Genomic DNA, 16,819 nt, shown 5'->3' with positions numbered 1-16,819 from the left:
ATATTTTAATAATTATAATTAAGACGATTTTTCATTTTTTTGATTTGATTTGATTTATTTATTTAATTTTTACAAAATTATATTTTTAAAAGGTGATTTCTCACTTTTTTTAAAAGGTGATTTTTTTTATATATATAACAAAAAAAATATTTTTCTCTTTTTTATTTGATCATTATGATAGATTTGAAATTATTAATTTAAAATGATATTTTTAAATTACCATAAACTTGTAATAAGAAATCCGGGAAAAAAGGAAAAAAGAAAAAAAGGAGGGGACGTGGAATGGCCATCCACCGCCTACCCCAAATTGGGAAACATGGATAACCATAAAGAGTAGAAAGCTGACGAACAGGTTTCCTTATACCCTTAAAAACTGCGTCATCTCTGGCGTCAGTAGCATCGGCATTCAGGTTCACGGGGTGCGCATTGCACTTCCCTCTTCTATTCTTATGCAATTTTATTGGCTGTCATTTTCAATTGTTTTAATCCTCTTTCCTTTAACATAAACTGAAAGTAACGTTGATTTTTCTTATAATGGTACATCAATTAGCAATTTAGCATCAAGTTATTACCAACATTTGGCAGGTCCAAACCTGTTTTGTACAATTTATTTAATGTGTCATTCATTACCTACTCTACCTACCTTTTCAAATTCGATCCCCCCTTAGTTGTTTCCCCTTAAGATTTTGGATTTTGATCGACATAATAGATAGTCAAAAATTCAAATGCATTGGAGGAAGGAAGGAAAAAAAAAAAAAAAAACTCCCTCCGTTATTGATCAGCTGACCCACTGGTAGCTTTAATAATCAGGTTCATACGGAGGAGCTCATATATATGGTTTCAAGTAAGGTGTTGTGAATGATTCAGCTGAAGTAACACGGAATAGAAAACAACCACTTGATGGTATCTTTGATTTAATCGCCAGAATCAGGCCAAGCAAATGACTGTACATACCATCATTGCGAGCACTGAATGACTCTATCAAATATAATCTTTTATCCTTATCAACGACCCACAAGTGAATATCTGACAAACTTCAATTTCATCACGCTAGCTGTCTGTTTGCAGACATTTTACAGCGGGGGAACTCTTGTCACACTGAAATGTAGTATTGTTATTTGATGGAATGATGTAAGTTCTTTTCCCCAGCATGTGGGTATTCAAAGGGGTATTCAATGCCGCGTGAGTTGCAACTTGGAACTTGGAAGAATCCCATAGCCCAGATGATTGAAGGCCAAGTGCTCTCTGACTCATGGGCGCTGGGATAATCAAGAAGCAAAAGGGAAAATTCTATGGTACTGAATTGAAAGCTTATAGTGGGAAACCTTTTCGTTTTGATTTGCTTTTGAGGTCTGCTTTCCAGAAGATTTAGTAGTTGTAAATTTGTAATGTGAATGGAATGTGACGTAAATGGCGTCTAAGAAAGAGCAAACGTACAAGCTGGACCATTTTGCAAGGGTGGTCCATTTATATAACATCACAGTAATTACTAGTCGCCATAGAAGGCTAATTTATGCGTTATGTAACCTTTTTGTCACCTTAGACGGGCCTCTCGCATCGCATCCTCCGATATTGCTTTTGTTTTATATGATATTTTCGAAGAATTTATGTGGAAGAGTCCAATCCACCTCCCTTGGCTTTCAATAAAACTGGATCACATAGCAGCAACACAATTATACAAGCCAGGAAAAAGTGAAAACAACAAAACGTCGCTGTCCTTACTTCTTACCTGTCGCCTTGCTTTTACTTATTTCGATATTTTTTTCCCTCAAAACAAAATCTTCTCTACTTTATCAAATACTGAAAACCCCGTACGGCTATATCTGTGGCCATGGATTTAGCGGTGAAGGTTTCCATAAAATTTACAGGCATTGGTAACCATGTAAAAACCTTGATGCAACTGGTCTATAAATTGCGGGTTTGGGGCTCCCAGCCATTTCAAGAGTCAGAACAAGATGGGAGGTATGGAGAAGAAAGGCAGTCATGGGGGAAGGACTAAGGGTGGATTGATAACAATGCCCTTCATCTTTGGTAAGCTTTCATGCTGTAGCCTGATCAAAGTAATCAAACTTTTCCTTTTCATTTTTGTTTTATTACGATGGTTTTTTTTGCATGTAGCAAATGAGGCCTGTGAGAAGTTGGCCGTGGTGGGTTTCAGTGCAAATATGATCACCTACTTGACACAGCAGCTGCATCTGCCGTTAACTAAAGCTGCAAACACCATCACCAACTTTAGCGGGACTGCAAGCTTGACGCCGTTGCTCGGAGCTTTCATCTCCGATGCATACGCCGGCCGGTTCTGGACTATTACAGTGGCTTCCATCTTATGGCAAATGGTCAAGAAATTCTTCTCTCTTTCTCCCATGCAATATTGAGTTGCTAGCTACATACAATTGCTTACCTCACGGGACAACCTTAACTAGTTTCCTTCAAGATTACCAGAAATCTATGAACTCTTTTTTTCACAACCTGACAAATAAATATAATAGTATGATGCAATACTGGTGGTTCATATTCAACTATTTATAGATAACGTTAAGAACAAGAGATTCTTTTTGGAGGTAATGTCAAAATCAACTGCTCAGAATTTGTTATTAAACTGCAAATTGATCTATGTTCCATTTAAATATATATATATATATATATGAAATATTTGTTGATACTGTATATTTGATGGTGCATGTGATCAGGGGATGACAAGCTTAACACTCTCAGCAGTGCTTCCACAACTGAGGCCACCTCCATGTAAGGGTGAACATCAAGTCTGCCAAGAGGCTGATGGTGGGCAATTGGCAATCCTCCACGGTTCTCTGCTGCTGACAGCTTTAGGGGCTGGTGGGATTCGACCCTGCGTGGTGGCATTCGGTGCCGACCAGTTTGATGAGACCGATCCAAAGGAGAAGACAAAGACATGGAACTTTTTTAATTGGTACTATTTTGTGATGGGGGCATCCATACTTGTGGCTGTGACTGTGCTTGTTTACATTCAAGATAATGTTGGATGGGGGTGGGGACTTGGAATCCCAACCACGGCCATGTTTCTTTCCATTATTACCTTTGTTGTGGGGTATCCGCTTTACAGGAATCTGGATCCCGTTGGGAGTCCATTTACTCGCTTGTTACAAGTGTGTGTGGCTGCTTCCAAAAAGAGAAATCTACGTATGGTTTCTGATCCAAATTTACTCTATGAGAACGACGAACTTGATGCCTCCATTTCTGCAGCTGGGAAGCTTCTTCATACTAATGAATTGAAGTAAGTCTCTATCTCTCATGCGCATCTTTTATGTAGTGTGTAGCTAGAGAATTGAAGTTATTCTATAATAAAAATCATGATAAACTTTGGCAGTATGAGAAAAAGTATTCAATAATTCCAAGCTTTAATAAATTATTGTAGATAGAGATGGCCAGCCCATATAAAATTATTTTGACAATATGTTAGGCTATCCACGAGGAGTGTTCCTAGCCAAGATTCTACCTAACAGAACTGTTCTTCAAGAACAATATAATACTGCAATCCTGCAATTATTAGGAATCATATCGACCGGCCAACCTTGAAATGTAAATCCTCATTAGAAACTTTTCCTTATTTTCCTCCAAAAAGGCTTAGCCAAAGGAAGAGTCAACCTACTTCTCAATAATGTTTTGATCACAATATTATCGTATTCAACATTGGAAGACCATTGATGAGTTAATCATGTGCCCATAAAAATGTGTTGGGGCACGAGGACCACCAACTTGATGATGTTGCGACCCGGCCACCACATACTTTGTCTATGATCATGTATATATATATAAAGCTTTTGAGTAAACAACAAAAGCTTGCGCGTCAGTATAGTCCTCTTACCCTGTCATTTCCGCCTCATTCCATCAGGGCCCGGTCAGGCTTTTGAGTTTCCAACAGCTTTTGGCAGTGAACCTCCTCCTTTATGTATATGATATTTATTTTACTTAGTTATTTGTTTTGTTTTTATTTTTCTTGAGTTTTTCTTTCAACAGTTACCAGATTGAAAAAGAAGCCGCCACATGATGGAATGGGCAAAATTCATGGGTTTTTTTTTGGCACTATATTGACCTTTCCCTCCTGTGAATAATACTAACTACCGTTACGAAAAGAAACGTGCAGATCATACCTGATGTTTAATTTGTTTGTTTGATGTGAAAAAGTAAGAAAAATATATGATAGTGAGTGCTTAAGGCATAATAATGATGTCCAAACATACATGTCACTTAACTCGAAGATCCCCACTAATGTATCTATTGTGAAATTAATGCAGATTTCTTGACAAGGCGGCCATTGTGACCGAAGAAGATGACATCAAATCTTCGCAAGCACCAAATCTGTGGAGATTGAATACCGTTCACAGAGTTGAAGAACTAAAATCTGTGATCCGAATGGGGCCTATATGGGCATCCGGAATCCTCCTCATCACAGCCTATGCTCAACAGGGCACTTTCTCCCTCCAACAAGCCCGTACCATGGACAGACGCCTCATAAATTCCTTCCAAATTCCTCCTGGCTCCATGACTGTCTTCTCCATGTCCTCCATGCTCATAACAATTGCACTCTACGACCGGTTACTCATTCGTGTAGCCCGCCGGTTCACCGGCCTTGACCGGGGCATCACCTTCCTGCAGAGGATGTGGATTGGGTTCGTAATCTCTATCCTAGCCACTCTAGTCGCCGGGTTCGTGGAAGTGAAGCGGAAACAGGCAGCCTCGGCTTATGGGCTCGTCAATAGCCCTCAGTCCATCATCCCCATTTCGGTTCTCTGGCTGGTGCCGCAGTATAGCCTTCATGGGATTGCTGAAGCTTTCATGTCCATAGGACACCTTGAGTTTTTCTATGACCAAGCACCAGAAAGCATGAAGAGCACTGGCAGTGCATTGTTTTGGACGGCGATCGCGTTTGGGAATTTTGTCAGCACATTTCTTGTTTCTCTGGTGCACAAGTACAGTGCTGGCCCGGACGGATCAAATTGGCTTCCGGATGATAATTTGAATAAGGGGAAGTTGGAGAAGTTTTACTGGCTGCTCACATTGCTGCAAGTTGTGAATCTCATTTATTACTCATTCTGCGCCAAATTCTACACGTTTAAGCCCATCCAAATCCGTATGAAAGAAGTTGACGCGTCTGAAGAAGATGGAATCCAGCTCACGAGTAGGGTTTAGTTGCATTTTAACCATACTGCTCCTCTTTCTCTAGGGATGTTGTAGCTGACTTCTTCACTAGTAGTAGTCAAACTAGTCGCCACTGAACGGAACAGTGCGAAGGTTGTGTACAGTAGGCATGTGAAATAATTAATAAAATGAAGCCTTTTTAGTATCACCCTGTACAACCCATCTCTCACATATTTACTTCAGGCCACATGTTTTTGGTTTTGTTTTGTTTTCTCATCTCTGTAGCATATTCCAAAAATATTGACAAGGAGGGATAGCAGCCTTTTGTCTTATAGTATTTGGCCGAACGAGAGGTGCTAGAAGTTGAGAATTGCAGCCTCCTTGCATGTGAACTTAGTTCTACGGTTCTACCACATGGGGCTTTTTTACTTTTACACTAGTTTAAAAAAATTCGTAATTACAAAACTATTGGTAAATTTATGACTATTTTTGTCATGTTGAAAGGTATCTTTTGAGAATACACCTTCTATATCTTTTTTTTTATATATAATTTATAGATATTAAATAAAAATTGAATTTACACTAAAAATATCTCTTAAAAAAACATTTTTTTATAATTTCATAAAATTGAATTTATATTAAAATTATTTCTTTAAAATATACTTTTCCACATATTTTTTAGTAGCCTCCACATTAAAAAAATTAAATTTATATTAAATGTATCATTTTGAGAGACTTTTTCACAATACCACAAAATCGAATTTACATTAAAGATGTCTCTTGAAATACATTTTTCAAAATTTTCATATCAACTATACAATGAAAAAATAAATTGTATTTACATTGAAGATGTTTCCATAATTTTATAAAATTGAATTTATATTAAATATGTTTTTTTGAAGAAATATCTTCCACAATTTTTATATTAGGCACTCATAAAAAAAAAAAATTGAATTTATACTAAAGGTGTCTTTTGAAAAGACATCTTTAGTATAAATTCATTTTTTTCAATAGATAATTGATATAAAAATTGTAGAAGGTATCTCTTGAATAAACATTTTTAGTATAAGTTTAATTTTTACTGTATGACTTATATGGAAATTGTGAAAAGTGTTTTTCGAGGAGACGCCTTTCGATGTGATAAAAAGTATCGTAAATTTATAAATATTTTTCAATGTATTGCATTTTAAAAAATTATTTTTAAATTTGCCATGCTTTTATAAAAAAAGAAGAAGAAAAAACTCTTACCATAAGCAAAAGGTATTTGTGTTTTTCTTGCTTCTTGTCAAATGAAATATAAGTTTTAGGTTTTTTTTTTTTAAAAAAACTAACTTGAAATTATATTTTGAAAATACTTGCTATATAAAAATTAAAAAAAAAATGTAATTTTAAAATGTGGTCTATTAAGTTTGTACTAAGTGATTTTTTTGAATTTGTATTAAAAATGTAGTTTTTAAATTTGGTTTCAAGTTAATTTTCCATTAAACAATTCGAAAGATAATTATGTGACCAAACTAGATATTAAATTTATGTTGGTAATTAAACTCTTGAATTTTAGTGGTACATTTTGGAGTGATGAAAGGAAAACGGGTCATCTCAAAATATTATTCTTATGAATAAAACTTTTCAATGGAAAAACATTTTAAAAAGAAATAAAACAAAAAAAGAAGCTAATAATCACAAAATAATATTTTTGTGTACAAAAAAGGAGACCATCCAATAATGAACTTAAAATGTTGTTAGTTATGATTTGTTTTAGAAATATTGTAGATTGTTGTTGAAAAATTCACGACAACAAAATAATTTAATGTTTTTTTTGGTCAAATTTAATTAGTGAGTGTTATGTTTTTGTTACGGCTCAAACGTAGGAAATGAAGACCAAAGATGAATGGGATGACGTGAAACTAGTGTGATGAGAGCTTTGACTCAAAATTGTATATTGAAAAAAAAAATCCATAAATAAATTTAATTTTAAAATAATATTAAATCTAATGTTTCTATACCACATAAGTTATCATGTCATAAAATCGCAGTAGATGTTTACAATTTTATTTTTCTAAAACTATTAGAAACCATAGTTACCAACTACGGTATGTTTTGAATGCTTTTAAAAACCGTAGTTACCAATTGCAACTTTAACTTTAATTATATATATATAATTTAACTTTAATTTTTTTAAAATAAAATATTATATTATTTTGATTTTAAATAAATTTATCTCATTATTTAAAAAATAATAATATATGAATATAAAAATATTTTAAAAATTTTATTAAAACAATTGACATTATATTTAATATAAATATAATTAGTTAATTAAAATTAAATATAAATAATATATAATAAATTATATTTATTTAAAACAAAGAATATAAATTATTATATTAATTATCCAGGACATACAATAGTTCATGCACGCAATAATAAATTATGTCTAATGAATTCCAAGCATAAAAACTGAAATAATTACCGTATAATTCTTTCTAATCTGTTACAGAAATTTAAAATAAAAACACAGATATTTGAATCTGAAAATATTGTTTATTGAAAATATACCTTGATTACAGAGAGTTGTTGAATACAAGTTTGTTTGACAGTAGAGGGATGATTCAAAGTGATGAATACAAAGGACTAGATTTTTTAAAGAGGAAATTACAAAAGAGAGATAAATTTTTAGAACATTCTTGAACTCTTTGAGTATTTTTCACTTTCCCAAGCTCTCCAGCTCTGCCTGATGAAGAAAGTTGAAGCTCTATTTATAGGCGAGAATTCGGACTTGAAACGAAGTTTTGAATCTTCAATTTTGAGAAATTTTGAATCCACTTCCACGTGTATGGAGCATGAATGAAGTCTGCATAAGGTAAATTTTATTCTCCTTGTCTTCTTCCTTTTTTTTTCCATCACATTCCTTTTGAGTCATAGTGTTGCTTTTGAGTCATGGTGAAAGACAAAAAAAACACTATTCATCATTTTTTTTTTTAACATGGCTCTTATACCATTTGCACGTAGGACATACCATAGTTCATGCACATAATAATTAATTTTGTCTAATGAACTCCAAACATAAATAATTACTATCTAATTCTTTTTAATTTATTACAGAAATTTAAACATAAAAACACAAATATTTGAATCTGAAAATATTATTTATTGAAAATATAAATTGATTACATAGAGTTATTGAATACAAGCTTGTTGACAGCAGAGGGATGACTCAAAAAGAGAGAAATTTTTAGAACACTCTTGAACTATTTTGCCCTTTCCCAAGCTCTCCAACTCTACCTGATGAAGAAAATTGAGGTTCTATTTATAGGTGAGAATTCGGACTTGTAACGAAGTTTAGAGTCTTCAATTTTGAGAAATTTTGAATCCACTTCCATGTGTATGAAGCATGAATGAAGTCTGCATATAAATAATATGTAATAAATTATATTTATTTAAAACAAATAATATAAATTATTATATTAATTAATAATTTTGTATATATTGTATACAAGTGGTATATAATTACATATATATATATATATATATATATATATATTATACATGTGATATTATATACCACTTATATATAGTTGTGGACCCCGCATTTCGATTTATGCATTTTCTACTCGAAGGCGAGCTCGATTTTGATTTTGAAAAATGATTTTATTGATTAAGAAAAATTGATTTGGAGTCGCCACTTATTTTTGTTTTATTTTTAAAGGGTAACAAAATAAGAAAGAAAACTCTAAGTGCGACTCCTTATTTTGGAAAAGGTGATCTACGAAAAATTAGATTGGGCTCGGGGGTCATGTTACTTATCGGGAAGGTACGGTAAAGACCGTAGCACCCCTCTAAGTCCCTAAAGTCGGGTATCTACTAATAAAATGAAGCTGATATGACAATCAATAAGAAAATCAATGGATACTCAAATCAATTAGGCGCATATGGGAATCGAAGCATGCAATAGAGAGTGACCAGAATAGGAACGGATACATACCTGGGCCACGAACGAACAATGTGTTATCATAGAAATGGAGTCAGTGCACAATATAGAGTACGAAACATATCACATGCATCACTAAGTAGGGATTAAAATTGTTCAAAGGAAAACTGGATTTTTGAAATTCATTTGAAAGTCGGAATCTTAGCGATTATTTGAAAATTGGATTCTTAGGAATTAAATGTAAGAATGAGAATTTTAGAAATTAAATTTTAAAGAAAATTGGGATTTTGAGAAATTATTTAAAAGTTCAGGATTTTTAAGAAAATTTGAGTTCACGAAAATTGGGACTTTGGGAGTTGAATTTTGAAATGGATCAGAGTTGTAAGTTATTTGAGAAGTAAAAATTATGAAAGTTGATTTATGAAAATTAGAAATCTTGAAAATCATTTGAAGGCGGACGTTTTAGAAACGAATGAATAAAATGATAACAATAATAGTGATAACAATAAGTGAGTAACCGGATAAATACGATAATTGGAATATTGAGAAGTGAAAATTAAGTTCGAAGATAGGACAATTGGAATTTCAGATAGCTAAATTTAGAAATCGAAATTTTTGAAGAATTAGACTTTAATGGTTGAGATCTTTAAGGGGAATAAATAAGTAAGTATGGAATAATGTTGCTAATTAACGGGAGCAAAATTTTTAAACGAATAGAAAATGAATAGGGAAATTTTTAAAATTGAAAATCAAATTAGGACGTTGGATTTTTGAAGAATTGGACTTTAAATAAATAGATAAGTGGGGGGATAATAATTCTAATTGATGGAAATAAGATATAGATGAATAGTGGAATTTTTAGGATTGAGAAATTAAACTAAGACATAGGATTTTTGAAGGATTAGATTTTGGAATACTAGATAAATATGAGATAATGATTCTAATTGATGAAAATAAGATTTAAACAGATTATTGAGAGATTAAATTGAGGCATGGGATTTTTGACAAATTAGACTAGATAAATATGGGATGATGATTCTATTTAATGAAAATAAGATTTATACGAATATTTGAAAGATTGAATTAAGGCAGAGGATTTTTGGAGGATTAGGCTTTAAATAACTAAGTAAGTATGAGATTATAATTCCAATTGATGAAAGTAAGATCTAAACCAGTCGTTGAAAAATTAATTTAAGATATTTGATTTTTGAAGGATTTGGACTTTAAATAACTAGATATATATGGGATAATGATTCTATTTGATGAAAATAAGATTTAAACGAACTATTGAAAAATTAAATCGAGACACGGGATTTTTGAAGGATTTAGACTTTAAATAACTAGGTAAGTATGAGGTTATAATTCTAATTGATGAAAATAAGATATAGATGAATTGTAGAATTTTTAGGATTGAAAATTTAAATTAAAACATAGAATTTTTGAAGGATTAGACTTTAAATAACTAAATGAATATGGGATACTAATTCTAATTAAAGAAAATAACATTTAGACAAATAGTAGAATTTTAGAATTGAAAATTAAATTATGACATTGGATCTTTTTAAAGGATTGGATTTTGGATAAATAAACTAATATAGGATGATAATACTAATTAACGAAAATAATCATTTAAACCGAATAAAAAGAATAGTGGAATTTTTAGGGGTTTGAAAATTAAGTTAGGACATCGGGCTTCTAAAGGATTGGATTTTAAATTAGTAAACTCGTATAGGATGATAATACTAATTAACGAAAATAACATTTAAACCAAATAAAAAGAATAGTGGAATTTTTAGGAGTTTGAAAATTAAGTTAGGACATCGGATTTCTGAAGAATTGGATTTTAAATTAGTAAACTCATATAGGATGATAATACTAATTAACGAAAATAATATTTAAACGGAATAAAAGAATAGTGGAATTTTTAGGGGTTTGAAAATTAAGTTAGGACATCGGATTTCTGAAGGATTGGATTTTAAATTAGTAAATAAATATGGGATACTAACTCTAATGGATGAAAATGAGATTTGAACTAATTATTGAAGAATTAAATTAAGACACATGATTTCTTTGAAAGCTTTAGACTTTAGATAGCGGGATAACATATGATAATAATACTTAATTGATGAAAATGAAATTAAACGGATTATTGAAAGATTAGATTAGGATATGAGATTTTTCAAGGATTAGAATTTAACTTTGATGAATGAGATTTTAAAAGATGACAAATTGATACATGTGAAATGATAATAATAATAATTGACAAACATAATATTTAAACGGACGAATTTGAATAGTATAAATTTCGAGATTGAAAATTAATTTTGGGATGTTGGATTTTTGAAGAATTAGAATTAGGTTTTAACGAATGAGATTTTAAAAGACGATAAATACACACGAAATAATAATTAACAATCATAATGTTTAAGCTAGTGAAATTGAATAGTATAAATTTCGAGATAAAAATATAATTAACAATAATAATTTGTCTTTTAATTGCCTTTAAATTTGAGCTAACTAAATTGGTGAAGATAAAATAAGATAAAAAAAAAAGTGAAATGAAAATGCATGAATAAGTTAATAGTTTACTAAGATTAGAGATTTAAAACTTGTTAGGACATGAAGTAGCTAAATCGGCTCACTCATCATGGACTTGGGCCATGAGAGTGGCTAGCATAAGAAGCAATGGGGCCTTCCATCAGCAAACTTGGGCCTGGGCTCCAACTTAAGCCCAAAACCAAAGCCATGGGCAAGCCCAAGCATCCATCCTCAGCATCAACTTGGGTCGGGGCTCCAACTTAAGCCCAAGGCACCATCACCATCACAGCTTGGGCTTGGGCTCCAACTTAAGCCCAAGTTCAAGGCCAACATGGGTAAGCCCAAGAGCTACAAACTTCCTCACAGTCCACCTCTCCAACCGGGCACCATCAGCCCCACCAGCAGCCTCCTTGGCAGCCACCTTCAAGCTCTTTTTTTTCACTCTCCCAGGGCGACCGCCTCCAAGGGGGCTCGTAAGGGAGGAGTCGCCACGCTTCCGAGAGTCTATCCTCACCAAGAATGAGGGTTTTGGCTTATGGTAGGAATGTGAAGATGGTGAGTGAGAGATGCCCATGGGTATGGGAAAGATGGGCATGAAAGTTGGTGTAGAGGATGGGTATTGTAATGGGTATGATTTTTGAGGGGAATGGGCGTGATGAGGGGAATGGGTAGCTAGCAGTGGGTGCAATGAGCATGAAAGAAGACGTGGTGGGTATAGATGAGGACCATGCGTGCATGAGGATTGATGGATGGGTATGGAGGTTGGAATGGATGTGGCTAATAGATTCGGTTGGGTATGAGGCATGAGAAAATGGACGTGATGATGGAAATGAGGAGACTTGCAGTATGGAGAAATGAGAAGAGTAGGTTATGGAAATAGAGATTCAAAGGTATCACTCAAGCACACAAATGAGAGCAAAAGAAGAATTAGTTCATTCTATATCAAATTTCACATGAAGAACAAGTAGCGGATATATTATAGCATAATAACCTCAACCCAAAAGATTTCAATGGCAATAAAAAAAATGTGGCTTAGCAGACGTACCTTAGAATGCTCCCCTTTTTTTTTTTTCTGTTTTTTTGCTTCCCTTGGCCTTTCCTCTCAAGCCAACTTCCATCACCCTGGGCTGCTCTCCCTCTCTCTGGTTATCTTCCTTCTTTCTCAAGCCACCACCTGCCCCCCTGTTCATGCATCAACAAGTACGGTGCCTTCAACCACCAGCATGGTTGGCCATCTCCCTGCCATGTCCATTAGCTGGTCCCATGCGTAGGGAAAAAGGGGCCCTTACTTATCTCAGGTGCTACCCAGCTCCTCCAATGCTATGAAAAATCCCTAAAAAAAAACTAATAGCCTTTGGCTCTTCAAAGGGGGTCTACAATAATATATACAAATTTATTAATTAATATATTAATTTATATTATTTGTTTTTTTAAATAGACTTTTATAATTTATTTGTTTTAAATAAATATAAATTATTATATTTTATTTATATTTAAATATAATTAACTAGTTATGTTTATATTAAATATGATGTTGATTGTTTTAATAAAATTTTTTAAAAAATATTTTTATATTAAATAAAAAATATCAATTATTTAATTTCATATATTATTATTTTTTAAATAATGAGATAAGTTTATTTAAAATCAAAATAATATTATATTTTTATTTAAAAAAATTAAAATTAAATATTTTAAATGAAATAACATAATATATATATATATATATATATATATATATATATATATATATAATTAAAGTTAAAGTAGAAGTGGGTAACTATGATCTTGATCATTTAAAAAAAAATTAGAATTGTAATTACCAACTACGTAGTTTAACTTAAAGTTAAAGACAAACGCATCAACTATAATTTCATGACATGACAGCAGTACAAACGCATTAGATTGAACGTGGAAAAAAAAAATTCAATGGACTATTTTGGGTCAAAAATGGTGGGATGAAGGCGAGGGAATGAGTGCGGTGCGGGCGTGAGGAAGGGCGCATGAATAGCCAACCCAGAAATCCACAACCACAACACACGCTTTGGCCTTTCCCCAACACCTGGCATCTCCTTGTAATTAAAAGAAAATCTAGGACCGACTTATGAGAGGCCTCTATTATTCCAACCCACCTTTGTTTTATTCCGTTTCCCCATTCAAATTCCAACCTTTTTGGGGAAACAATTATAATTTTAATAAAAGTCTTGGACCAATTTTGATTAAATAAAAAACAAATCAAAACAAAAGGGATGACCGAGAAGTGGAAGTAAAGCGAGGGGGAACATGGCTCAGGAAGAAGAGAGCGTTAAAGCAACGCCTCTGGCAGCCATGGCGGAGGCTTTCGAGGAGCTATCGAAGTTGGTGAAGTCATGCCCCTCATACCACCTTCGCTTGATAACCTTCTGTGATGCCTGCTCTCTCGTCTCGGTTCTCTTTGGCTGCCTTGGCATCGCTTTCAAATTCGCTGAGTTGGAGTACGTCTCCAAGGTTTTGTTTTTTCATCTCAATCGTTTTCTCTCTCTCTCTCTCTCTCTCTCTCTCTCTATGGGTGTTTTAGGAGTCTATTATCTTTAACCAACAAAAACTTGTTCGTTTCAATTTTCCATATTGCTATTTTCACTATACTGTTTCTGGATTGAAATGGACCCATTTTCTCCTTTTAATAGGGAGCCCGTTTTGTTCCTCAAGGTTCAATAATCAAAATAAAACTGTGGGTCCGTTGGGGTTTGCATGGAGACGCAAGGAGTGAAGAGGGGTCCCTCTGTAAATGGGGCATGTTGATGGAGTTTATCTTTTTAAAAAATGTACAATCATATAAATACACATGGCTCTTTCATGTTCACTATCTCTTTGTCCATGAAGAATGGGAGGGCATCAATAGAGGCTTGGCAAACAAGTTCAGTTGTGCACTTGATGCCATATTTGAAACTTTCCAGCATTGAAACGTTTGAAATCAACTTGGTCTATTTTGGGAAGAAAAGATGGAAAGAAATTAAGGGTATCTTTGAGGATTGATTGTCACTGAAGATAACAGACATTTCTGCTACAACTGTATGTGCACAAATTTAATGATGAAATAAGGCAGCTCTGCTATAGTTTTATAGTAAATAATAGAAATAGTTTTGATGCATCGTCTCCAATACGAGCCCCAAATATCAATTGGTGAAGCATGATACACCAGGGGTCTTTATAATGCTGTGTGATTGTGCAACATGATCATTTTACCTAAAGGGGAGGAGGCAGGAAAAGCAAATGATAGAATTGCTTCCTCAGGGAAGGAGGCAGAGATGTTAAGACTTAGATTGACCACACTGGCCAACAGTGGAAGATACGAACCAAGATTAAGCGAACAAGGATACTAGATTTTCAAGTTCAATATCTTTCCAATTTCAATAAAAGAGAAAAAAAATCATTATTTTGAAGTTAGACAAGAGTGACAATGAGAGTTATATGAAGTCTCAGGGGAAAAAATGATCAGAGAGATTTCCTGCTGTTGCTCTGGATGTTATCTGAGCTGTCATGCTGACAAATTTTGAAGGCAACATAAGTTGATGTATCATGATATATTTCAATTTCTTTTTTCCTATAGTTTCTTTAAACCAGGGGGTTGAGACTCCTTAATGATATTTGGATGATGAACAATGTGGTATTGTTACCACTTCACCAGCTAGAAAGGAGTTTCAACAGTGAGGTAATATGGGTTATTGATCTTCAGTCCCTTTTCCACTTTGGTGTCAATTTCTTGGCCGTGGAATATATGGGTTTTTATATTTTTATGGACGGCCTTTTTCCTCCTTCCATTGAGACTCACTGGGGTTTTTGCATCAAACCTGCCTTCTGAAGTTAAACTGTGCTTCTATGTAGGGTCCTAAGAATAGTAGTACTCAATACATTGTGCACTTCTGTGACTTATCCATGTGTTATTTAACTTATTTCTGGTCTCTCCCGGATCTAATGATTTGAATGAAACATTCAGATACGTGATCTTTTGGAAGCATCAAAAACATATGACACTTTAGAAGATATAATCGACCGTGATATAGAAAATAACACTGTGAGATCAGCAGGAAGCCATTCACGAAATTTACGCCGAGTTAGGCAGGGTCTTGACCTCATCAGAGCTTTATTTGAACAATTTTTGTTATCCGAGTATGTTTCTCCTTTACAATAGCGTCTTTCTCTCTTTATACTTTTGGTCACATCTGATATATTTTATTGGCACTGGCATGGCTGCAATATGGATGCGATGCTGATTGGATCGTTTGGCCAATGTTTTTGTTGTGTTGCTTTCAGTGATTTCTCTTTAAGAGAAGCAGCTTCCGCAGCTTATTCACAAGTTTGTGCACCATATCATACATGGGCTGTCAGGACGGCTGTTTCTGCTGGGATGTATGCTCTTCCAGTTAGGGAACAACTTCTGGTGAGGCTAAATGAAAATGGTGAGTTCATGATCCCTTTGTACACAAAATAAGTAGGTTTTCATGGGTTTATTGATGTATCATCCCTTAGACCTCACCTGTAATCATTTCATATATATATATATATGGTTGCAGGTCAATCAGCAGAGAAGCAGATGAGAAGGTACATTAATGCCTCACTTCCAGTTATAGCGTACATTGATGAACTGTACATGGCGAGGAATATCAGCTTGGATTGGTGATTTTAACCTGTTGTGGGAGGTGTCAGAGACTCCGATACTACAAAAAGACCTCTTATTTGGGCGGTATACTTGTTCTGCTGCTCCAGAATGCTATAAGAGGGAAGACAACCATGACGCATCTCAACAGCATTTTGTAGTGTTTCTCTGTTCCTTTTTGTTTCTAATTTTGGATTTGTTTTGCATTCATTGGTTCTATACTAGTTCTAAATTCATTGAACTTGGGTGTTCTCCGCTGGTTGTGGCCGGGCATACTCAAGCTAGGTAGCATACAAGTAGATGTATATGCATAGAACATGGATTTGGCTCCCACAGTGTTTATCCAACCATATGATTACATCAATCCTTCAAAGAATTGTTTGTCTATTGTCTGATTTTTTATTTTTGTCAACCCGAAAATTTGTTGCCTCGACATCTTAATCGTGGTTGACGGCCACTCCCAGACATTACCTCAAGGTCCAAAAGATATGAAGGCCCACTCCTAGGCCTTACCTTAGCAATAGAATGAAACAGACTTCAGGTCGTCTTGTTTTAGTGACTTAAAACAAGAAAACCCAACCAACCTCCAATGAGTCCAA

The 16,819-nt window shown here is 33.9% G+C and overlaps 2 protein-coding genes across 2 annotated transcripts; both read left to right on the top strand.

Moving 5' to 3' along the window:
* The first annotated feature begins 1,880 nt into the window (after window positions 1-1,880).
* On the top strand, window positions 1,881-5,333 carry LOC117918223 (protein NRT1/ PTR FAMILY 3.1). Its single transcript, XM_034834734.1, has 4 exons — window positions 1,881-2,031; window positions 2,119-2,336; window positions 2,691-3,253; window positions 4,275-5,333. The coding sequence occupies exons 1-4, from the start codon at window positions 1,956-1,958 to the stop codon at window positions 5,167-5,169; spliced, it is 1,752 nt and encodes a 583-aa protein (XP_034690625.1). The 5' UTR covers window positions 1,881-1,955; the 3' UTR covers window positions 5,170-5,333.
* Window positions 5,334-13,758: 8,425 nt separating this feature from the next.
* LOC117918202 (ACD11 homolog protein) lies at window positions 13,759-16,607 on the top strand. The gene is made up of 4 exons (XM_034834713.1): window positions 13,759-14,071; window positions 15,561-15,733; window positions 15,878-16,023; window positions 16,138-16,607. The coding sequence occupies exons 1-4, from the start codon at window positions 13,868-13,870 to the stop codon at window positions 16,242-16,244; spliced, it is 630 nt and encodes a 209-aa protein (XP_034690604.1). The 5' UTR covers window positions 13,759-13,867; the 3' UTR covers window positions 16,245-16,607.
* The last annotated feature ends 212 nt before the right edge of the window (window positions 16,608-16,819 follow it).

This window comes from Vitis riparia, chromosome 1 (assembly GCF_004353265.1).
Source record: "Vitis riparia cultivar Riparia Gloire de Montpellier isolate 1030 chromosome 1, EGFV_Vit.rip_1.0, whole genome shotgun sequence".
NCBI lineage: Eukaryota > Viridiplantae > Streptophyta > Magnoliopsida > Vitales > Vitaceae > Vitis > Vitis riparia.
The sequence above is the reverse complement of the archived record's forward strand: the minus strand, read 5'-3'. Positions and strand labels throughout refer to the sequence as shown.